The 24136-nt window shown below is 39.6% G+C and overlaps 1 protein-coding gene across 1 annotated transcript; it reads left to right on the forward strand.

Annotated features, from left to right (window-relative positions):
- The first annotated feature begins 4347 nt into the window (after nucleotides 1-4347).
- Nucleotides 4348-24136, forward strand: eef2l2 (eukaryotic translation elongation factor 2, like 2). The gene is made up of 15 exons (XM_049470539.1): nucleotides 4348-4494; nucleotides 10424-10638; nucleotides 11657-11838; nucleotides 13813-14024; nucleotides 14190-14377; nucleotides 16415-16520; nucleotides 18319-18432; nucleotides 18575-18713; nucleotides 19461-19656; nucleotides 19745-20003; nucleotides 20157-20264; nucleotides 21321-21674; nucleotides 22404-22586; nucleotides 22692-22824; nucleotides 23758-24136. The coding sequence occupies exons 1-15, from the start codon at nucleotides 4492-4494 to the stop codon at nucleotides 23949-23951; spliced, it is 2586 nt and encodes an 861-aa protein (XP_049326496.1). The 5' UTR covers nucleotides 4348-4491; the 3' UTR covers nucleotides 23952-24136.

A 24136-nucleotide genomic window follows, 5' to 3' on the forward strand; every position in this document is an offset into this window, starting at 1 on the left:
CTGTTGAGTCCATCTTACTGAGGCTGGAGTGGAATTGTGTTTCCATAAATGCCCAGCTGGTTGCATACCTCAGCCTTGACCACTGACTCAAATTTGCAAACCTGGTTGCTGTGAAGCTCCTCTGGGACCTGCAGAAAGTTTCTGTTCAGCAAGGCCTTAGGCCAACTGGCAAAATAGTTCATTGCCAGAGCACATAGTGATTTCTAGCATCTGTTAGGGAAAACAGACCCAAGAATGTCCACGATGATTCTTTCCATGGGTGCACCTGAGTGAATATAGTCTAGTGGGGTTTTGGACTGTTGCAAGTTGCTTTTTTTGATCATACACAGCTCACAACAGTGTAAAATCATTTGCAATTCCACATATGTCTGCAGTGGCTTGCAAAAGCATTAATCTAAATTGTATGTGATGCATCTGCACAAAATAGTCTAAGTTGGTGAAGTGAAATGAAAAATATATATAAAATTGTGGAAATAAAAAAATGGCATGTGCTTGTGTATTCACCTCTGTTATGAAGTCCATAAAAGGTACAACCAATTACCTTTAGAACTAACATGATTAGTGAAATTAAGGCCATCTGTGTGTAATCTAAGTGTCACATGATCTGTCAGTATATACACACCTTTTCTGAAAGGCCCCAAAGTCTGCAACACCATTAAGCGAGAGACCACTAACCAAACAACACCATGAAGGCCAAGGAGATCTCCATGCAAGTCAGGGACAAAGTTGTAGAAAATAAAAAAATCCTGATCTAAATCTCTGATGATGCCCAGGTGCAACGTCAAATTCATTATCATCAAATGGAAAGAACATGGTACCAGAACAAACCTGCCGAGAGAGGGCCGCCCACCAAAACTCTCAGACCGGTCAAGTAGGGTATTAATCAGAGAGCCAGCACAAAGACCAAAGATAACCCTGAAGAAGCTGCAGTTCTCAAGAGGAGACTGGAGCATCTGTCTTTACGAACACAATAAGCTGTACACTTGATAGCTCCTGTCACACCTGCTCGCACTACACCTTTAAGATCCACCTCTCCTGAGTATTGAGGCTGACTCCTCCTCTCCCACACACCTGTGGGAGATCACTCATCTACAGGACTATATAAACTGGACTCATGCACTGCCTAGTTGCGAGATATTGCCATATTGTGTCTTATCGAGCGTTATTACTGTTACGGTTTTCCTGGTTTTTGATCTACCACTTTCCCTTGACTACGATTTTAGCCTAGCGTGTCTTTTCTGGTCTTTTTGAACTTAGCCTGTTTTGACTACTATTTTTGCCTTCTGATTTGGATAAATAAACCTGTCTGCATTTGCATCCAAACTCCTGGTTGGTTTCTTACAGAATATCTCGCCACCCATGGATGCAGCAGGGAACCGGGACCTTAATGAGGTCGTGGCTGAACAATCACGAGCTGTAGAACTCGTACAACAACAACTCAATCAACTGGGTACAGCATTTAACTCACTGACTGAGCGTCTGGAGGCTCTGTTTAGCAACCAGCCTGCTAATCCCGTCCAGCAGGTGGTTAACCCACCAGCACAACCTCCTCCGGTACCAGAACCCCAGCCACCTGCATTAACTCCTCTCAAAGTCGCCCTGCCGGAGAAATACCACGGAGACCCAGAGGTATGTGAGGGATTTTTATTGCAATGCGATATTTACTTCGCCCAACAACCCCCGCCTGGTCCCAACGATAACGCTAAAATAATGTTTGTAACTTCACTACTCTCTGGTAAAGCCCTAAAGTGGGCTACAGCGCTCTGGTCTCAAAACCCCTTTATTTAACCCAGGTGACAGAGTTTGGCTTTCCACAAGGGACCTCAAGTTGCGCCTGCCCTGTCGTAAACTCAGTCCACGGTTTGTTGGACCCTTCAAAATACTGCAAAGAATAAACAATGTGACTTATAAATTGCTTTTGCCCCATAACTACAGAGTCTCACCCAGTTTTAATGTGTCTCTCCTCAGGCCGGTTATTCCTGGTCCACTGGATGATGCTTCCCCTCTCTCATCGCCTCCTCCAGCTCTGGACATCGACGGCAGTCCTGCCTACAAGGTCAACACCATTGTGGATTCACGTCGGAGACGGGGGCACATCCAGTATCTAGTGGACTGGGAGGGGTACGGTCCCGAGGAGAGGAGCTGGGTGTCTACACCGGACATACTGGACCCCTCTCTCATTACGGATTTCCACTCCCGCAGGCCGGAACGTCCTGCACCCAGACCTCGGGGCCGACCCCCCGGCCGGACTCTTGGCGCTCCTGGAGTAGCGCGTAGGGAAGGGGGTTCTGTCACACCTGCTCGCACTACACCTTTAAGATCCACCTCTCCTGAGTATTGAGGCTGACTCCTCCTCTCCCACACACCTGTGGGAGATCACTCATCTACAGGACTATATAAACTGGACTCATGCACTGCCTAGTTGCGAGATATTGCCACATTGTGTCTTATCGAGCGTTATTACTGTTACTGTTTTCCTGGTTTTTGATCTACCGCTTTCCCTTGACTACGATTTTAGCCTAGCGTGTCTTTTCTGGTCTTTTTGAACTTAGCCTGTTTTGACTACGATTTTTGCCTTCTGATTTGGATAAATAAACCTGTCTGCATTTGCATCCAAACTCCTGGTTGGTTTCTTACAGCTCCATAGCTTCATGGAAGAGTGGCCAGAAAAAAATCTTTACTTGCAGACAAAAATAGGAAGGCTCATTATGAGTTGGAGACTCCCCAAATGTATGGAGCAAAGTGCCCTGTCAGGAAAATGTCTGGCACAAAATTAACACATATCATTATACCAAAAACACCATCCCCACAGTGAAACATAGTGGTGGAAGCATCATGCTGTGGGGATGTTTTTCAGCAGCAGGGACAGGGAAACTGGTCCGAGTCGAGGGGAAGATGGATGGTGCTATATTCAGCAATACTCTTAAGCAAAACCTGTTTGGGTCTGTCAGTGATTTGAGACTCGGACAGATATTTATCTTCGAACAGGACAATGACCCAAAGCAACACTTAAGACCCAGGGTATAACAGTCCACCTTGGCTGTCCCACCCACAATAGATAACTTTCCTCAGTGGTCGGCAAGGCACAGTGTTCATCCAGCCAGTACAAGAAGCCAGTGTCATGTCTGACAAAGGTGTCAAAAGTATTCATTCATTCAACATTCATTACTCAGGTAGAATTATAGATACTAGGGTTTACTTTTTTAAGTAAAAGTGTAAAAGTACTGGTTTCAAAACTACTTAAAGTATAAAAGTAAAAGTAATGTAAGGGAAAAAATGCCATTAAGGGCAAAAGCTTAGGCTGTGCCACAGGGTTATATAGTGCACCATAGCCTATAGCCTCCAATCATGAACAGCCCGCTTTAAATCACACCACAAATTTTAATAATATTCAGGTCTGGGAACTGAGATCATTCCAGAATGTTGTACTTGTTCCCCTGCATGAATGATTTAGTAGATTTTCAGCAGTGTTTGGAATGTTTAGGGTTGTTGTCTTGTTGAAGTATCCAGCCCCAGCTCAACTTCAACTTTCTCACTGATTCTTAAACATTGCTCTCAAGAATCTGCTGATATTGACTGAAATTCATGAGACCCTCAACTTTAACATGATTCCCAGTACCTGCACTGTTCACTTCACACAGCCCCACAGCATGATGCAATAAAGCACAGGTTATGAAATTGTTATATCATCTGGATTTTAAACTTACAATATTAACAATGTGCTTTTTATCACAATAAGACATGAACAATAAGACGTGCTTCTCAGTTAATTTAACTCATTATTTTTTTGTTTTGGATCAATATTCATAACTGGGTCTAGGCAGTAGATATATTAAATAAACATTTATATATATATATGTATTTTTTTTTCAAACAGATTGTTTGAATCAGATGTTTTACAACAAGGAAGCACCCAGAACATGCAAGAGTGTTCTAGTTGTCTGCATAACATTGTCCAGAATATGAACAGCAAAATACACTTCTTTACCTTTTCTTGCACATATACATATTTTTATTTATGACTCACTTGTATGTCTCACTGTATTGGTTTTAGATATGCCTTGTAACATTATATAAAAATAAATAGACTAATACATATATACATTAAAAATAAGGTATGGTATGGTGTTATTACTAAAACAAATTGATTGTCATAGGAAGGTAATTCTTTTTTTTTAATCTTTGTTTTAGAGAGAATGAACATGTTAATTATTAGTGTTATTAGTGTTTTATCTGCTGTATTTATTTCTCTTCGGCTGAGCTGTATGTATGTATATGTGTGACCTCAGGCTCAGGTGGTCTGTCCGGCTCGGTTGGACCCATATGACTCCTTCCACATGACTCCTCAGAGCCGCCTGTCGCAGTATAAACTAAGACTCGACGTCAGCCTCTCTCTCTTTCCCCCCCAAAGTCCTCCAGCGGAGAGGAGCAGCAGCAGCAGCGCAGGAGCCGCAGCGAGGCCGCGTCTCACAGCCGGACAAACCCGCCAACATGGTGAGACTCGGCACCGCACCGCCCCGGCGTTAATCACCTAAACCCGGGGCTATACAGCGCTGAGGGGTCGGGAACCTGCTATGAGGATAATTATTGTTATTTATTATAATTCAGTGGGATTTTAATGTGAGTGACGTAATGTGAGCCTGTTATCTGGGGTTTCTTGAACTTGTGCAGTGCAGTGTGTGAGTGTGTTGTGACGCACTGATCTGCGGAGGGTCCTGGATTAGTTAATGCTGGTTAATAAATAAATCCTGTTTTTATACAGACCGGCTGGTCTGCTCATGATCTGCCCAGTCATGACTGAGATGATATTAGACTGCGGAGATACGAGGTTTCTCTCGATCTGAAAAGCTAGGGGTTAGCTTTAAGTAGCCCGCATGTGCGCTGCGTTATTTTCGGGACAGATTTAGAATTAGGAATAGCGTTACCCCCCAGAGCCCCCCTCACCCCCCGCCCCGTTATAAATAGCTCCATCCCGCCCACCCTGCTCATCAAACCCGCATGAGCCCAGATTGAGCAAGAGCGAGCCGCTGGCGGATGGAGAGCAGGGGGATGGATGTGTGCTAGAGGTCAGGAAAGACCCTTTAAGGCTGTTTTTCCTCTTCAGGGGGGTAAAAACTGCCCGTCACCTCTTATACAGTATATCGCATATCATCACCCCCCTCCCGCTCCGCTGGCACGCTCCTCGCGCGCATGGCGAAGGCAGATACCGCGGCGTTTGTTTTCCCACCCGATTTCCGGTCACTTCTGCATTGAGACTGGTCTTGATTGGCTGGAATGCGCCGGCATGTTTGCTGTGATTGGTCAAAAGTCAAGAGGATGAACCTATCGCAGGATGTTTCTTCCGCAGGAGGCGGGGCTTAACGTAATACAGGCGGGATTCAAAGAACGCAGCAGTGTCGCGGCTCCACTAATGCGCAGGCGCGCAACTAAATTTTGGGTTTATGAAATAATATAATATAATATAATATAATACATTTATAATATACAGCTCTGGAAAAAAATAGGAGATCACTTCAGTTTCTGAATCAGTAAAATCAAAGAAACTCCAGAGCTGTAATATAATATAATATAATATAATATAATATAGTATAATGAAAGCGTTATGCAACTTTATAATAATTTATCATTAATTTAAGAGCATGTTAGAGCAGTAGTCCACATATTGTAAATAGTTTATATTAAAATATTTGGATAGTATCTCTGATGTAAAAATATTGTCTGGTAGGTTACAATGCTTTTTGGCAATACATTTTATAAAGTTGGAAAACCTGCTAATTTCCCTTTTAAATGGTGCCACATTTGTATGGAACATGCATTTGTTGGATGATTAGCAGAGCGGCCATAAAAAATCCCAAATAATTTCTGCCATTGCCAAACAGCTTATTCTGCCTTATTTTACTGACTCGTTTGGAGTTTGACAATCTCCTTGAGGTGCCTTCTTCATTCTTCGGATGCACACTTTGTGGCCTGTCCGTGGCGTGTTCTCTGGTTCCTCTCTCCAGCCATGCATGATTGCTTTGAGAACAGATGGAGTATGCAGTAAAATGGGGTTGTGCATTACATGGTTAAAAGTAAAATACAATTAGAAAAAATTGAGCAATCATCAGTAAATGCTATTCTAGACAGACACACTCAGTTTTGTGAGTTTTATAGCTAGCAAACTCATTGTAAAGCGCACTTCAAACCAAATCTGGATCAAATAATGAGCTATTTAGTTAAGTAAATACACATATCTGGACAAAACTTATCTTATGAAGCAAGTTTGCCAGTATTCTAGCTATTACTCAAACAATGATGTTTAGCCAGCAAGCTATCTAGCTAGGTATCTAACTAAGTAAACAAACATCCATACTAACCACTTTGAGCAACAGACGACATTCATAAAAACATTCAAACAAACACCTTTACAAACAATGACTTCTATAGTGAAATCACAAACATGCACAGAAAGAGAAAAATCATCCTAGTTTTTCTTACAATGAGCCTTTTAGCTCTTGCTATTTGGAGGCATGCCAGGATTTACCCATGTGTGACTACTCTTTCTGTCGAGAGTCTTCTCTTGTTTCTTGCTGCTCCAACATGGTCTTTCACTGTTTTTTCACTGGGTACATCATGATAAATGTACATGTCTACAGCTACTGCCATTGTAATTTTGGAGCCACTAGCATTTTGTCTGCTTCTCGCTCTCTGCTAGTACTCTCGCGATGGCCAAGACTTGTGAGCCTATGGGCGTGGGCTGAGTACTCCTGACCTTGCCAGCTTGATTTTCCCCTACAGACCACAAGAGTGGCTGAGAGAAAATTCATTCTATGTACAATTACTCAATTAATCATCCTAAACAGTATGCAATGCATTAAAGAACTAAACAATTTTGGATAGTGTTCCATTAATGCACTGGACATTAAAGGCACCAATAAACACCAGACCACTTTAACTTGATAGTATTGTTGTGCAGGATGTTACATTTTTCTGATAAGAACAAAGCCAGATTTAAAATGTGGAACATTTTTTCCAGTAGGCAAATGCTTTGATGCACAGTAAAAAGTAATTAGCCTCTATGCATTGCACACATACACCTACATGTAAAAAGATAACTGACTCTATAATTTCTGGAGCACAATAACACACATTCCATGTGTTTTTACATCATTAGTTACTTTCGCAAATTATTAGAATCAACTTATTACTTTGTTGTTGATTATTATTCATCTGTTTGTGATTGTTATAATTGTGCATAGACGATTTATTAATTTACATGTACTGTAAATGTCGTCCTGCTCCCACACTTACAGGATTTGTTAATCACACACTCTGGCCCAAGACATTAAGTTTTCACAGCTGAAAGTCTTGATTGGGTTTAGGGGTGGGGCAGGCGGGAGAGCTGAGTGTGCTGAGCTGCTGTGGGTTATAGTTAACAGGTTGGTGATCAGACGAGTGTCAGCAACTACTGGTTTAAAGAGCTAAACAAGAGGGGTCAAAATTGTAGGGGATTTCATGTATTATGTACTGACTTCTGAGTAAATAAAGTAGATTTCTTTAAACATTGTCTTGTTTCATCCATTCTGAGAGAAAGCCAGATAAGCTGTGAGGGACCCGAGATGTGCTGCTAGTCAACACAGAAACACTAACCTAACTGCTAGACCTAAGCTAGTTACTTGAGGTTCTCTAGCATTTCCAGCATCACACACTGGCTTTTAGCACCACTAGTTGAATTCAAGAACACAATTATAAGTCTGTGTTGTACTACACTGTGTGTTTATGGATGTCATCAGGCTGGGTAATATACTACATTGCCTGTGACCCAGAAATTATTGCAGGGTTCCTAAGCTCCCCTCAGCAAATAACACACGGTAAACTTGCATGCAGGCAGTTCTGGTACTGTAATATTTGTAAAGTCAGCATCTGAGGGGTGAACAGATTAACACCAGCAGTCTGTTAGCCTAGCTAGCATTGGGCTGACAGCTGCATTCTGGTGTTGTAAAGGTATTAACTACAGACTGGAGTAAACTATAGTCATAATCCACATGTCCTATAAATTCTCAGGATCTACAAACACTAACCAGCACAAACACACCAATCTGTGGGTAAAAACAGCTATTAATTTAGTTCAGAAATACAGTTAGCATTGCCAGTTAGCCGTTAGCCATCTCCTTTATTATCTGCAGTCTGTTAGCCTAGCTAGCATTGAGCCGACAGCTTCTTTTTTGGCATTGTGAAAGTAATAAGTAAAGTGAACTCAAGTGAACTACAGCCATAATCCACATCGAATATCAAACAACAGATCCTACCCACTCTAACCAGCAGTAAGAAATCTATCTGTTATTAAAAAACAGTGATTAATTCAGCTTGGAAATACAGTTAGCGTCGCCGCTTAACCGTTAAAGGTAATCCAATACACTACATGTCAAAACAAATGTCTCCTGCGCAACCAGTGCAAAAAATTAGTCTAGAGCCGTGTATTTAATATTAAACTTATATTAAATATTTAACTTTTTTGAAATATTTATTAAAAATGTAAATATTTAATTTGAAAGAAAACTTTTGTGTTTGTATATAAAGTGTGTCAAATAAATGACTTTGGAATGCATTTACAATAAATGCACTTGTGTATGCTCTTCAAAGGGCTGTGTGGTCTGTTTCAGCCTCATTACGTAACATTAATCAAAGTACTAATAATAAACTAAAAGAGACCTTTTATCTGTATTTGTACCGGTATCTGCAGTTTTATATCAGTTTTATATGGAAATCGGATTAGAGCTGAAAAAAGTGGATCATCCCATCACTAATTTGCATATTGTGAGTGTCTGTGTACCAATGTACACAGACACATCATTCTTGCCTATAGCACAGAGGGCGCTGCAGAGACGGAAATGATTGCAATTAAAACATTTTTAAAGGTCAGGAAATGTTTCATTACTTAAAATAAACACATTCCAGCTATTCATGAAAACAGTGTTAAGGGTTTAGAGCCTCTTTACCTTCAACACGAACTGTAAATAAAAGTTTTTTTCCCTTTAAACAAAATTACATTAAGGCACTGTCTCTGGAAATTTGCTAAATTCACTAGCAAATTAATGTTCATATATCCAAGTTTTGTAGTGTTTCTTAAGTGGCAGCTTAATGAACTGAATTTTTACTTGGTACCTAAGAACACCATTCACAGAACTGCTGCATGGCACAAATGTTACGCCTCCACTAACGCCATTGCTGTACTTGTAGGATTACTTGTAGGTTGTATTTACTATACTTAGAGTTTGCTGGGTTATGGAAATGCTTGTGTTGGAGATCAAGCAGCTCTATGTTTAGAAACACGGAGTTACTGCTGAACCAGTGCTTGTTTAACATGCTTGCTGGCAGGATTTCACTCTGTTCAGCTGACTCCAAGAAAATGCTTCTACATTAAATACACATTTGTGACTAAACACTTTATTTGTAAACACCTGTAAACCTCATTTTTGTAGTTTTCTAATCAACTTATTGTGTGACAGCAGTACAGTGTATACAGTATACAGAGCAAAAACTTAGATCTATTTTTTTTTCAGTTTCTCTGATTTTGCTATGTATAGGTACATTTCTCCCAAATTATAATTAAAATATTGTCCTTTAGAGCGTTTACTTGCAGAAAATGAGAAATGGCTGAAATAACAAAAAGATGTAGAGCTTTCAGACCTCAAAAAATGCAAAGAAAACAAGTTCATATTCATGTTTCAGTATTAGGAATCAATATTTGGTAGAATAACCCTGGTTTTAATCACAGTTCTCATGCATCTTGGAATGTTCTCCTCCACTAGTCTTACACATTGCTTTTGGATACATTACGCCACTCCTAGTGCAAAAATTCAAGAAGTTCAGCTTGGTTTTATGGCTTGTGATCATCCATCTTCCTCTTGATTATATTCCAGAGGTTTTCAATTTGGTAAAATTAAAGAAACTCAAAAGGTCTGATTCCAGAATGTATTTAGAGTTTGTTCTGAATAATGTAATGAAGAAAAACATCCAGTGAGCAGCAGTCCTGTAGAAGGAACCACCTTGTTGATGTAAGTGGTTAAACCAAACTGAAATACTATGATTAGTAACAATCTGTACAATTGTTGTAAACAGAAACACACATCAGAATGCAAAACATGTCCACATTTGAGGCAGATGAGCTACAAAGCATCAGAAGGCCACATCTGTTTTTTATTCAATCAGCCAAGACCAGAAAACTGAGGCTGCAGGGCTAGTGGGGTATAAATACTTCTGCATTGAGCTGTGTAAGAACTATGTTTTCTGGAATAATGGTGCACTATCCAGTTCTGATGAACATTTTCTGACCTCATTAATGCCCTTGTGCCTGAATGCTATCAAATCCTTACAGCAATGCTCCAATATCTAGTTAAAAGCATCTCATGCAATATTCTAAAAATAAACTTTTCTTTTCTAGGTGAACTTTACAGTAGACCAGATCAGGGAGATCATGGACAAGAAGTCCAACATCAGGAACATGTCCGTGATCGCTCACGTGGACCACGGCAAGTCTACCCTCACTGATTCCCTGGTGTGCAAGGCAGGTATCATCGCTTCTGCACGAGCCGGTGAGACCAGATTCACAGACACAAGAAAAGATGAGCAGGAGAGGTGCATCACCATCAAGTCAACGTAAGTATTCATTCTGGCTTCAAAGTTTTTGACCATTTTTGGTTTAATAATGCTATTAAAAGCATTATATTTTGTGTTTTAAAATGTTTTATTGCCTGATGATATACAGAAGTGAGTACACCTCACATTTCTGCAAATATTTTATTACATCTTTTCATGGGACAACACTATTGAAATTAAACTTGGATACATCTTATAGAAGACAGAGTGTACAGCTTATATCATATGGCAGGAAAAATAGCTATACAAATCACAAACAACACAAGCGAGTATAGGTCACAGTAAACATGTCCAAATTGTGTCCAGTTGTATCGCTGTCCCTACCTGGTGTCATGTGACTCGTTAATGTTACAAAGTTTCCAGGTGTGAATAGGGAGCAGGCTTGTAAATTTGGTATTTTGGGTAAAATTTTCTCATACTGGCCAATAAATATGCAACATGGTACTTCATGGCATAGAACTCTGACTATGTTCACATTACCATGCTGAAGTGATTCAAATCAGTTTTTTTGCTCAATGTGGCTCAGATCTGACTTTTTAATGGCTGTGTGTTAACATTTTTTTCTAATCAGATTTGAGTCATTTTCATATGTGGTCCAGAATTCACGCGCCTTTTTTCTATTATGCATGCGCTACATGCTTCTCTCTTGTACCCACACATCTCAGTGCCAGCTACAGAAGAAGGATTCTAGTAGGAACATGTGCAGCTCTGGTGATTTCCATATCCAAGGGTTAAAGCAGTACAAGATAATTTTTGCTGTTGGTTGAGTTATTTTCACAGGTCAATAAATCTGTACTATTGTACAAGCTGTACACTGACTTATTTGACGTTATATCCAAGTTTCATTTGTATACTGCTGTCCCAAGACTGTCGTAATGTGTGGGGTGTTCTCACTTTCGTTGTAAACTGTATGCCTGCAGTTTGCACACAGTATTTTTGAAAGTGCAAGTCATTAAATAAAACAGATAGCTAGGATCCTTTTATTTTTAAAGGCTCTTGTGTATTATCTTCAATGCAGAGCTATCTCTCTGTACTACGAGCTCAGCGAGAATGACTTGGCCTTCATCAAACAGTGCAAGGATGGCTGTGGGTTTCTCATTAACCTGATCGATTCTCCGGGTCACGTGGACTTCTCGTCCGAGGTGACGGCAGCTCTGAGAGTTACAGATGGAGCTCTCGTAGTAGTAGACTGTGTATCAGGTATGACAGTGCACAACTTCAACAGGCTTAACATCCAAACTTTCTGACTTCCCAGATCCATGTGTCTTAAAGGGCCCATATTATAAAAAAATGCAAATGTGCTGCTTTCCCACCCGTCACCATATAATCCAGGTTCACACAACAAACTGTAAACTGTGTAAGTATATTCAGGCCTATGGTTTAGTCAGTGGTTTATTTTTCTGCAAGGTGGGTAGTAAAGCAGAATATTGGGTAACAACAATTCTCGGGCTACACTGCCCTACAGTGGCAGAATTGGATACCATGCTACACCAATAAGACAAATTGTGCAAGACAGTTAACACTATATTCACTTACCTGTATAGCAGGATTCACATGTAAGTCAATCTGGGTGCACAATATTATATTGTGAAAAATAACAAGACAGCAAAACAGTACACAGCCCTAGAACAAGTAAAGGAGTATAAAATACCTCAGAAATGAAACTTTCAATTACAAGCAGGCATAAATAACATGGAATAAAACTGTTAAAATAAAGTTAAAATTAACTGCAAATTGATTTTTCAGCCAGTGTTGTAACAACACTATCATTGGACTGTGATGAACTCTGTGCCACATGTCTCATGTTTTCACCTCTTTAAACCTCAATTATGTTTTAGTGATGGAAAAATACAAGGATGCTGTTTTCTGTTTGTGATGCACACAAAAAAGGCACTTATATTCTAATGTAATTCAATCCTTATCAAGAAGACCCAAACCTGAAATTGATCAAACTTTTTATTATGTAATTAATTAAACAACTGGATAAATGATTAAACAAACAGAATTGGAGAAAAGGGGTTTAGACTAACTAATATTCACATTAATATATCAATAAACCAGGAGACAATATTCATTCCTGTTACTGAAATTCACTCCTGTTTCTGGCACTCATGCCTATTACTGGAACTCAGTCCTGTTACTTTTTATGTTATGAGTAACAGGACTGAAAGTAATAGGACTGAGTTTTTAGCATAGAATTAGCAAAAATATGAAAAATAGCTAAATGGTGGCTATGCTAATAACATGAGGACACTGAGCACATTCTAGTGATTTTCCCAAAAATGTATATTTAAAAACAAATAAAACTAATTAGGTAACAGAACAGAGTGTTGAGATTCAGCTCCTCAGTCATAGTTAAATAAGTTCAAATATACAGAAAAACAAATAAGGGAACTTGATTTTGGTCTTCCCATGATCTTCAGAAGAAGCAGCTGATGTCACTTCCTGCTGTAGATGTGACTTGTAGAATGTTCCAGATGTTTCAGATGGAGTAATGTGTTACAGTAACAGGACTGCGTGAAACCCAGGCACACAACTAAAAGGTGTATTTTAACTTAAATATTATGGATTTATTATGGGAAATATCTATTTTTAAAGCATAGATGGGATTTGGAGTTACACAACAATGCAAATGATTTTAATAATTAAATTTCATGGTAAAGTTTATAGTTGGAGAGTAACAAATGTTATTTTTGCTACCAGTGTTCTAAGTAGTTTTTATTAATGTTTAAATTAAATATCTTACTTTTGCAATTAGATGACACTATGCTTAATAAAATGTATTTTAATGTTATTTTATGTGCACATTTATACAATTTTCCTGGGGACAGAAATGGCTCCAATGAGACCATATTACACAAGCAGCCTTTAACACAGCACCCACAAGATGGCGACACAACACATTTTGTGCTGAAACCTACAACAGTACTGACAGAATGAAATGGGTTGCTCTAAGGCAGGGGAGTCCAAACTATGGCTCGTTTAGCATTGTTTATTGTCTTGACTGTTTAATATTTGCCACATCACATTGTCAGTTTTACAGATAGTTTTGATTAATTATATTTCATGTTTTAAAGGAAACTAAGATAAGATAAGGCAGTGACACTTAAATGTAGTTTGGTAACAAAGCACTACTTCATTGATTATTTCAGTGTGTTTAAATATGTTCCACAGGTGTGTGTGTGCAGACTGAGACTGTTTTGCGGCAGGCCATTGCCGAGCGCATCAAACCCGTCTTGATGATGAACAAGATGGACCGTGCCTTGCTGGAGCTGCAGCTGGAAGCAGACGAGCTGTACCAGACCTTCCAGCGCATCGTGGAGAATGTGAATGTCATCATCTCAACCTACGGTGAAGGAGAGCATGGACCGATGGGCAATATTATGGTAAAAAAAAAATCAACTAATCAATTAATATTTGCAAAGTTTTTTTTATTTGCGTAAACATCTATTAGGGTGGAATCTTGAATAGGAAGCTAAATCACAGATAATGTAATACTCATATTCAACTGTCAACACTGGATTAAGCTATTTGATGCATTATGTTTCCAGGTGGATCCTGTTGTGGGTACAGTAGGATTTGGTTCAGGTCTCCATGGCTGGGCCTTCACCCTGAAGCAGTTTGCTGAGATGTATGTAGCCAAGTTCGCTGCCAAAGGTGACAAGAAAAAGGGAGACTCCACCCCTGCAGAGCGCTGTAAAAAAGTGGAAGAGATGATGAAGAAGCTCTGGGGTGATAAGTAAGTGCAGCAAAGAAAGTCTTCCTAGATACAAAATCATTTAACACAGAACTCCAGAAATAAACTGGACTAAGTGACTGGCACCCTTTAAATGAGTAAATGCATCAATTAGTGGTGCTGCTTTAGTTTGTATTTTTTAATGAAAGATTGCAACCAAGGATTGTTGCGACAGGGGCTAAAGTACCAGTATCAGTCAAATTCCAAACAATTTTAAGCTGACCTGCAAATACAAGGTACAACAAGATCAGCTAATACTATCAATCACCATCTGAATTACACTGTAGTGGGAGACCCAGGTGGATCAAGGTATACAGTGCCCTCCATAATTATTGGCACCCCTGGTTAAGATGTTTTCTTTAGCTTCTCATAAATTGAGTTTTGTTCAAAATAATATAGGACCACGATGGGAAAAAAAGTAAAGTCCAACCTTTAACTCAAGTAAATTTTAAGGGGGAAATAAAATCCCTGACTAAGAAATAATTATTCTTCATAAAATCACCTGTTCCTCAATTATTGGCACCCCTAACAATTCTTAGGAAATAAGTTTTATAAAAGTATTTCTGTCACTTCTACAGTAGTTTACGAAGTTGATCAGAGTATGTAGGAACATTTAATTAGTAATTCACAACTTCCTGTTTCCCTGGGGTATAAATATGACGTGACACAGAGGCCATTTATCTTCAACATGGGAAAGACAAAGGAACATACCATTCAAGTGAGGCAGATGTGTGTTGACCTTCACAAGTCAGGCAATGGCTACAAGAAAATCGCTACTCGCCTACACCTGTCCATATCTACTGTCAGAGGAATTATTAAGAAGTTTAAAACAACTGGAACAGTGGTAAACAAGCCTGGACGAGGACGCAAGTTTATTTTGCCACCACGCACAGTGAGGAGGATGATAAGAGAAATAAAAAGTTCTTCAAAGCTCACTGTTACAGAATTGCAACAAATGGTAGCTTCTTGGGGTCACAAAGTCTCCAAAACAACCATCAGGCGCTATCTACATGCCAACAAGCTGTTTGGGAGGCATGCACGGAAGAAACCATTTCTCACTCACAATCATAAACGCAAACGTTTGGAGTTTGCTAAGCGGTACTATGACTTCAACTGGGACCGTGTGCTTTGGTCAGATGAAACAAAGATAGAGCTTTTTGGCAACAAATGCTCTAAGTGGGTCTGGCGTAACACAAGAGCTGAGTATGCAGAAAAGCACCTCATGCCCACTGTGAAATACGGCAGGGGGTCAGTGATGCTGTGGGCCTGTTTCTCTTCTAAAGGCCCTGGGAACCTTGTTAGGGTGCATGGCATCATGAATGCTCTAAAATACCAGGACATTTTAAAACAAAATCTGGTGGCTTCTGCCCGAAAGCTGAAGATGGGTCGTCACTGGGTCTTTCAGCAAGATAATGACCCTAAACATGTGGCCAAATCTACACAGAAATGGTTCACCGCACACAGAATCAAGCTCCTCCCATGGCCATCTCAGTCCCCAGACCTCAACCCCATTGAAAACCTGTGGGGTGAGCTGAAGAGGAGAGTGCAGAGGAGAGGACCCAGGTCGTTGGATGATTTAGAGAGAATGTGCAAAGAGGAATGGTCAAAGATCCCTCTTTCTGTATTCTCCCATCTTGTGAAACATTACAGGAGAAGATTAGGTGCTGTTTTGTTGGCAAAAGGGGGTTGTACAAAGTATTAGCATCAGGGGTGCTAATAATTGTGGCACACATGATTTGATGTTAAATAATTATTTCTTAATGTGGGATTTTTTTCCTACTGAATAAATTCACTTGAGTTAAAGGTTGTATTTTACTCTTTTTTTCCATCGTGGTCCTATATTATTTTGAACAAAACTCAATTTCTGAGAAGCTAAAGAACACATCTTAACCAGGGGTGCCAATAATTATGGAGGGCACTGTAAGTGATCTATCAATCTGTTAGTCGATCTTTCTAAATAGAAAGATTTACTGCAAATTAATTAAATGTTAAAATACTGATGTGTGAGTGAAATCATGTATATTGTTTTTAATTCATCAGGTACTTTGACCCTTCCAATGGAAAATTCAGCAAAACAGCCAAAAATGCAGAGGGCAAAAACCTCCCTCGCACTTTCTGCCAACTTGTTCTGGATCCAATTTTCAAGGTATGGATTACATTAGAAATCTCAGCATTATACTATATATTCAAATTGCAAAGCTGATTCATACTATACAGTGATTTAATAATAAAAAATGTCTGCGACTTTACACTTTATTTAAGTATCATCCATCAGGGTAATGTTTATACTTTATGTAGATAATTTTTTTCTCATATTATCACCTACTAAAATAAATAGATCTTTATAGCGCTTGTAACCTTACCTTACCTTAACCTTACCTTAATCCTATGGAGTCCGCAAATCAGCTAATGGGATAAAATGAACTTCCCTCAAAACACCTTTATAAATCTGTGAGTTATTGTCCTTGAAACATAATTAATACACCTTAAACTGTATTAATTATACACCTAATACTAATACACCTTATACTGAAATGTTCTGAAATATATGAAAAGTTACAATATATTATATACGGTATCTCACAAAAGTTAGTACACCCCTCACATTTTTGTAAATTATATATTTTATTAGGCTTCAAAGCATTTTTTCAACATAGTAACAACCCCAAACACACCTCCAATATGACAGCTGCCTTACAGAAGAAGTTAAAGGTAAAGGTGATGGCCTGGGCAGGTATATCTTCAGACCTAAACCCAGTTGAGTACCTGTGAGCCATCCTCAAGTGAAAGGTGAAAGAGGACGAGGTGTATAACACCCCCTAGTTCTTTGATATCAGCATGGAGTACTTTGACACTTTGGGCACAATTTGGCCATTTTCACTTAGGGCTGTCAGAGGTTTATAAATAAATGGCTGTGTGTTGAGTTATTTTGAGGGCACAGTAATTTTACACTGTTATACACACTGTACACTACTTTACACTGTATCAAAGTGTCATATCTTCAGTGTTGGCCCATTAAAAGATAGAATAAAATATTTACAGAAATCAGAGGGAGAGTGTGTGTACTCACTTTTGTGGGATACTGTTTGTGAATATATTTTCAGATCAATGTCAGAGAAACATGAGTCAAATTACCAACATGTAGCCAACAACTGTGTTTACAAAGTTTCAGCTAGTCATAATGTGTTTTTCACATTATTTCAGCCCCTTTGAAAATAGTTTTTTGTAATGTCTGGATTTGGAGTACATTTTATCAAAACATATTCATGACATATTTTGAACATCCAAAATGTTGTAGCTGAGTTTGTGCTGAAAGTGCCTGTTTAGCACTATAAGGAGCACTTCAAATCCTTTAATTTTCCCCCAAATCGTCAGTGCACCTTATAATCCAGTGTGTCTTAAGTATGAATTCTACCAGTCAGGTATTAAGGAGCAGTAAAGCCACTCTGATAAAGTACAGCGTTATACAGGAGTTTAGGTTTAGTTCTCCAGTACTGAGACTGGAGCAGTATTTGCATTAAACACTAACCACGCTAACCACTAGCTTTTTGTTGTTTAGATGTGAGTATTATCAGCCTCTAGCACTGCTGGAGCAGCATTAGCCTTACCCGCTAACCACGCTAAGCACTAGCTTTTTCGCCGTACAGAGGCAAGTACTAATATCAGAGGCAAGGTGCTAATATCACCCTGGCTTACCGTAACACACAGCGTTCATCTGCTTAGCTCTGTTGGGCGAAATTTACTAGTGCTTACTGCTGTGTCTGAAAGGTAACAGACTCCAGGGGTTAACGAATGTTTCACAGAAAGCTACTTACAGTATTACATTACATTTTGAGGGTACTGTCACTGAGACTATATAAAAATTAGCTTACTTCCATCTGATTCGATAGCTTTTACAAGAATTTATTATTTAGTTATTAATGAATTTAATCTTGTTTGGAAAGGTTTTCGATGCCATCATGAACTTCAAGAAAGAAGAGACCCAGAAATTGATTGAAAAACTGAATGTTAAACTTGATGCAGAGGACAAGGAGAAGGAAGGGAAACAACTGCTTAAGGTAAAATAGCTTTGGAAAAGTGTTTTTATGTAATTATTAATGTGTAAATGTGCTTACGACAACTCACATAATAAGCATGTTTGAATATATAGAGGTTATTTATATAACTGTATTTGCTTTGCGGTTTCTTTGCGCTGTCCAGGCCGTGATGCGCCGCTGGTTGCCTGCTGGTGAAGCTTTGCTCCAGATGATTACCATCCATCTACCCTCACCTGTCACAGCTCAGAAGTACCGCTGTGAGCTGCTGTATGAAGGTCCAGGGGACGATGAAGCAGCAATGGGTTAGTTACAACTAGTTACAATATTGTGAGGATATGATGTTACCAGCCAGACTTCATTAGAATATAATAACAGCCTAGTTCAATACAATGTTAATTCATCACTGATGATTTGCATGCAGTTTACAGTATGCACCATCAAGTTGTATTGTGTATTTGCAGTGTTTTTTTATTTGTTGTGGTTTTAATGCTAAACACATGGCAAAATCATGTCAATAAGAGACCACTTAAAAATGATTAGTTTCTTTGATTTTACCAAATTGAAAACCTCTGGAACATAATCAAGAGGAAGATGAATGATCACAAGCATCAAGAAAAAGAAATTAAGAAAGTAACAGCATCCATTATTTATTTCCTTTATAGATTAAGACATAGATTAATAGCACAGAAAAACCCAGGAGATCATCTAAATTTTGGACATTTACAGCCAGGTTTTGAGTTCATGTTTTTCATTAAATTGTTAAACATTTGAATTTTTTACATCTGAAATTAAATATGGGTTTCTATGATTTACAAATAATGGCATTCTATTTTTATTTACATTGATTTAATTTTACCCAGTTTCCCTTTTTTTTTTGGAATTGGGGATGTACTAAACATTTTGAAATAACCTGGAGTTTTATTAAAGCATGCAATTATTGTACTTCATTGTAAAAGATATAAAAAGCAATGGTAGCTTGAGAATGTTTTTGCCATGGTATCCAATAGTATCAACTTTGATCTTTGTTCTTCTATTCCTCTCATTCTTAGGTGTCAAGAACTGTGATCCTAAAGCTCCACTGATGATGTACATCTCCAAAATGGTACCAACTACTGACAAGGGTAGATTCTATGCCTTTGGTCGTGTTTTCTCTGGTATAGTTTCCACTGGGCAGAAGGTACGCATCATGGGCCCAAACTATACCCCAGGGAAGAAGGAGGACTTGTACTTGAAGCCAATTCAACGGTGCGTTACATTCTGTTAGACACATCTCTCAGTGTAGTCAAAATTAATACACAAATATGAATTAACTCGTTTTATTGTAACCCTGCAGAACGATCCTGATGATGGGTCGCTACGTTGAGCCCATTGAAGACGTGCCGTGTGGAAACATTGTGGGATTGGTTGGAGTAGATCAGTTTTTGGTGAAGACTGGTACCATCACCACCTTTGAGCAAGCTCACAACATGCGAGTGATGAAGTTCAGTGTTAGCCCTGTAGTGAGAGTGGCAGTGGAAGCCAAAAACCCTGCTGATCTTCCAAAGCTGGTAGAAGGCCTTAAACGCTTGGCCAAATCAGACCCCATGGTTCAGGTAAGCACTGACAGCAGTGTTTGAACAGGTTGCGAGTGCTACCTGGCTACGTATTTTCTAAATATTGCACGTACATTTAAACCTATGTGGCTGTTCCTTTGATATCATCCTTTATATCATGATTTATGAGTTTATGTGTTTATGCTTTGTCAGTGCATCATTGAAGAGTCTGGTGAGCACATTGTAGCTGGTGCTGGAGAGCTGCATTTGGAAATCTGCTTAAAGGATCTTGAAGAAGATCATGCCTGTATTCCCCTGAAGGTAAGCTTGTTGTCAATCAGGCAGGAATGAGTGAACAGTATTCTTATTATATTTATTATTGGGAGAACTGATAGCATCTGCAAATATCATTTCCGCTCATGTACAAAAACTTACGCCCTCAGACTTCTGCAAAACTCAGCCTGCATCTGCATCTTGTGATGCTTAGGAATTATCTTTGTGCTAAAAAGCTTTTGAGAAACACTTTGTCTTGCCACAAGATGGTACAAAAGTGTTTCTCCTGCTGCCCTACCAAAAAGATAAATAAAAAAAAAGGTTTCCTGCATTGACATTATATAATTTAAAGGGGTGCTCTAACAATTTGCCCTAGGCAAATGATTGGTTTGCAGAATTACAGATCTAGAGTGTTTGTACTATGCTATGTGAAGTGGAGTTGATAAAATAGACAAAGAGGAATAACAAGCTGTTCATAATATTCTGACTACCAAATTAACTGTGTAATATAGTAGGGAATTCTACTATCATTATAACCTATATGAATAGGTTAATTATAAAATGTAACACCCCGTGTCTGCGTGGGTTTCCTCCGGGTGCTCCGGTTTCCTCCCACAGTCCAAAGACGGCACGTTCAGGCTAATTGGATGTCGGATACAAAATTGCCCCCTAGGTGTGAGTGTGTGAGTGAATGTGTCTGTGTGTCTGTCTGTGTCTGTCTGCCCTGCGATGGATTGGCGGCCTGTCCAGGGTGTATCCTGCCTTCCGCCCGATGCCGGCTGGGATAGGCTCCAGCCCCCCCCCCGCGACCCTTAATGGATGAAGCGGTTGATAATGACTTGACCTGACTACAATGTAACAGTTGTCTGAACAGTTTAAGTCTAAGGAGTCATCATGTTTTAACTAAATGTCTATTCACCACATTTACAACATACTTTATAATAACTTTTTGAAGCAACCTATTGGCTTCTGTTATAGGTGCTCTACATTATTTTCTGTTCTTTATTTAGATGTACTTATTTAATTACAGGGTAACGTGTCAGATGTGTCAAAATGTACACTGGCATGCCAAAAAAAAAGTCTTAACTTCTGCTTTGCTTATAGAAATCCGATCCAGTGGTGTCGTATCGTGAAACAGTGAGCGACGATTCAGATCAAGTCTGCTTGTCCAAATCTCCCAACAAGCACAACCGTCTGTACATGAAGGCTCGGCCCTTCCCAGATGGCCTGGCTGAGGATATTGATAAGGGTGAAGTGAGCGCTCGGCAGGAGCTGAAGCAGAGAGCTCGTTACCTGGCTGAGAAATACGAATGGGAGGTTGCAGAGTCCCGTAAGATATGGTGTTTTGGGCCAGACGGAAACGGACCCAACATCCTTGTGGACGTCACAAAGGGAGTGCAGTATCTGAATGAGATCAAGGACAGCGTGGTGGCTGGTTTCCAATGGGCAACCAAAGAGGTGAGTAAAACTCAAGAGATTTCACAGATTTTCTCAAATTTCTGCCAGAGCCCCGAGAGATCACAATTGGACTTGCTCTCTCTGGGTGGGTAGACGATGCTCTTTTCCCACATCACTCCAAAGGGTGATGTCGATCAGCTCAAGGCGTCTGAGAGCTGATGTATCAGAATCGAGTCGCTGCGCTTTCCTCCAAGCGAGCTGTGATGCTACTCGGCAATGCTGCAGCAGTTCAGAAAGAGGCGGAGTCTGACTTCACATGTATCAGAGGAGGCATGTGCTAGCCTTCACCCTCCTGGTGTGTTGGGCCATTACTAGTGATAGGGGGAATCCTAATGAGTGGGTAATTAGTATTGTAAATTGTGGAGAAAATGGGATAAAATAAAAAATAAAATAAAAAAAGTAATTTAAGCCCTTCGGATAACATAAAAAGCGTACATTTCAGTGCAAAATTTAAGTCTGCAGAATTAAGAGACACTGAACAGGAACAAACATTTTGCTTGATTTATTTTTTGTTTAATATTTATTGCTATATGTTTTAGTTAATATTGAATTAAAGTGCAGTTATGGCACATAATATCACGCACGCTTAGGTCTGGCAGATGTAAATTTTGTTTGTACTTTAAAATATTGTGAGACTTACAAAAAAGTGTTTTACAGATTATTTACATGCAAATGCATTCAGTTTGACTGTCTTAATTAACGGGTAATCATTTCCTGGTACGTTTTCAGGGAGCACTTTGTGAGGAGAACATGAGGTCAGTGCGTTTTGACATCCATGACGTCACCCTGCATGCTGATGCCATTCACAGAGGAGGTGGCCAGATCATTCCCACAGCCCGCAGGGTTCTCTACGCTTCTGTGCTGACGGCTCAGCCCAGACTCATGGAGCCCATTTACCTGGTAGAGATTCAGGTGAGTTTGGAATCTTTAGTGATGGACATTACAACACAATTACACACAGTTTCTCAAACATAACAATCTAACATAAACATATTTTCTCACTGATCATCCCTCTAGTGTCCAGAGCAGGTGGTGGGTGGTATCTATGGTGTCCTAAACAGGAAGAGAGGCCACGTCTTTGAGGAGTCTCAAGTGGCAGGAACACCCATATTTGTGGTGAAGGCCTACCTCCCTGTAAATGAGTCATTTGGTAAGTTTATCATTAAAATTACAGTACCTTCTCATTCAGTGATTTTTTTCATACATTGTAAATGAAAACTGAAGTCATCCAGACTATGAAGGAACACATAAGGAATCATGTAGTAACTTAAAAGTGTTAAAACAAACCTAAATACTCTGTGAAGCATTTAGGTGCTCTTATCAGGGAAGCTGTTAACTTGCAGTTTCTTAGGCTGGTTACTCTAATAAACTTATCCTGTACAACAGAAGTAACTCTTGCTCTTTCTTTCCTGGGCAGTCCTTGTGAGAGCCAGATTCATCATAACTTTTGAAAGTCTTTGAGATTGCAATCTTTCAGATTGACTGACCTTCATTTCTCAAAGTATTTTTTTCTTTACTTAGATAAGTATCTCTTGCCATAATACGGATTAGAACGTTACTCAAGGCTCCGAGTGGTCCAGTGTGCTAAGTGCTGCCATTAAGATCGGGAGATTGCCGGTTCAAATCCTGTTCATGTAGCTTGCCATTAGCTGCTGGAGCCCTGAGAGAGCACAACTGGCCTTGCTCTCTTTGGGTGGGTAGATGGCGGTCTCTCTCCCCACATTACTCCAAAGGGTGATGTCGATCAGCACAAGGCATCTGTGAGCTGATGTATCAAAAACCAAGTCGCTGCGCTTTCCTCCGAGTGTGCTGTGTCTGACTTCACATATACTAGTCTTCACCCTACTGGTGTTGGGGCATCACTAGTGATAGGGGGAGTTCTAATGAGTGGGTTGGGTAATTGGCCTCGTAAATTAGTAAGAAAATGGGAATCAGTCCATTTTTAAATAGTGAAAAAACACTGAATTGAAGGTTTGTCCAAACTTTTACAAAAAATAAGTACTTAAATGTACTGTGACTCAGAACACTTATTCTGAAGTTATTATGTATGAACTACATATTTAATGTCTCTTTCATTGTCTAGGATTCACAGCTGACCTGAGGTCAAACACTGGTGGACAGGCTTTCCCCCAGTGTGTGTTCGACCACTGGCAGATTCTGCCTGGAGACCCCTACGATGCCAACAGCAGACCCTGCCAGGTGGTTGCAGAGACCCGCAAGCGCAAAGGCCTGAAGGAGGGAATCCCAGCTTTAGACAACTTCCTGGACAAATTATAAACTAACTGTCCTGGACTACCAAAAGAATGTTTAAGCTAGCGTGTTACTTACCTACATTGTGATAAAGCTAAAATGTATGGAAAAATATATGTTTACATTAAAAATAATAACTGAGCTTGACTTGAGTTTTCCACATTGCTCAATCTTCAAAGCAAATAAAAACTGAGCACCTTACATAATGCGAA

Source organism: Astyanax mexicanus, chromosome 22 (genome assembly GCF_023375975.1).
Source record: "Astyanax mexicanus isolate ESR-SI-001 chromosome 22, AstMex3_surface, whole genome shotgun sequence".
Taxonomy (NCBI): domain Eukaryota; kingdom Metazoa; phylum Chordata; class Actinopteri; order Characiformes; family Acestrorhamphidae; genus Astyanax; species Astyanax mexicanus.

Bases quoted from the DNA above. Each gene is read 5' to 3' on its own strand.
- eef2l2 (XM_049470539.1), top strand. The intron at 20,004-20,156 runs GTAAGCACTGAC...ATGCTTTGTCAG, and splicing joins AATCAGACCCCATGGTTCAG to TGCATCATTGAAGAGTCTGG. The intron at 21,675-22,403 runs GTGAGTAAAACT...GTACGTTTTCAG, and splicing joins TCCAATGGGCAACCAAAGAG to GGAGCACTTTGTGAGGAGAA.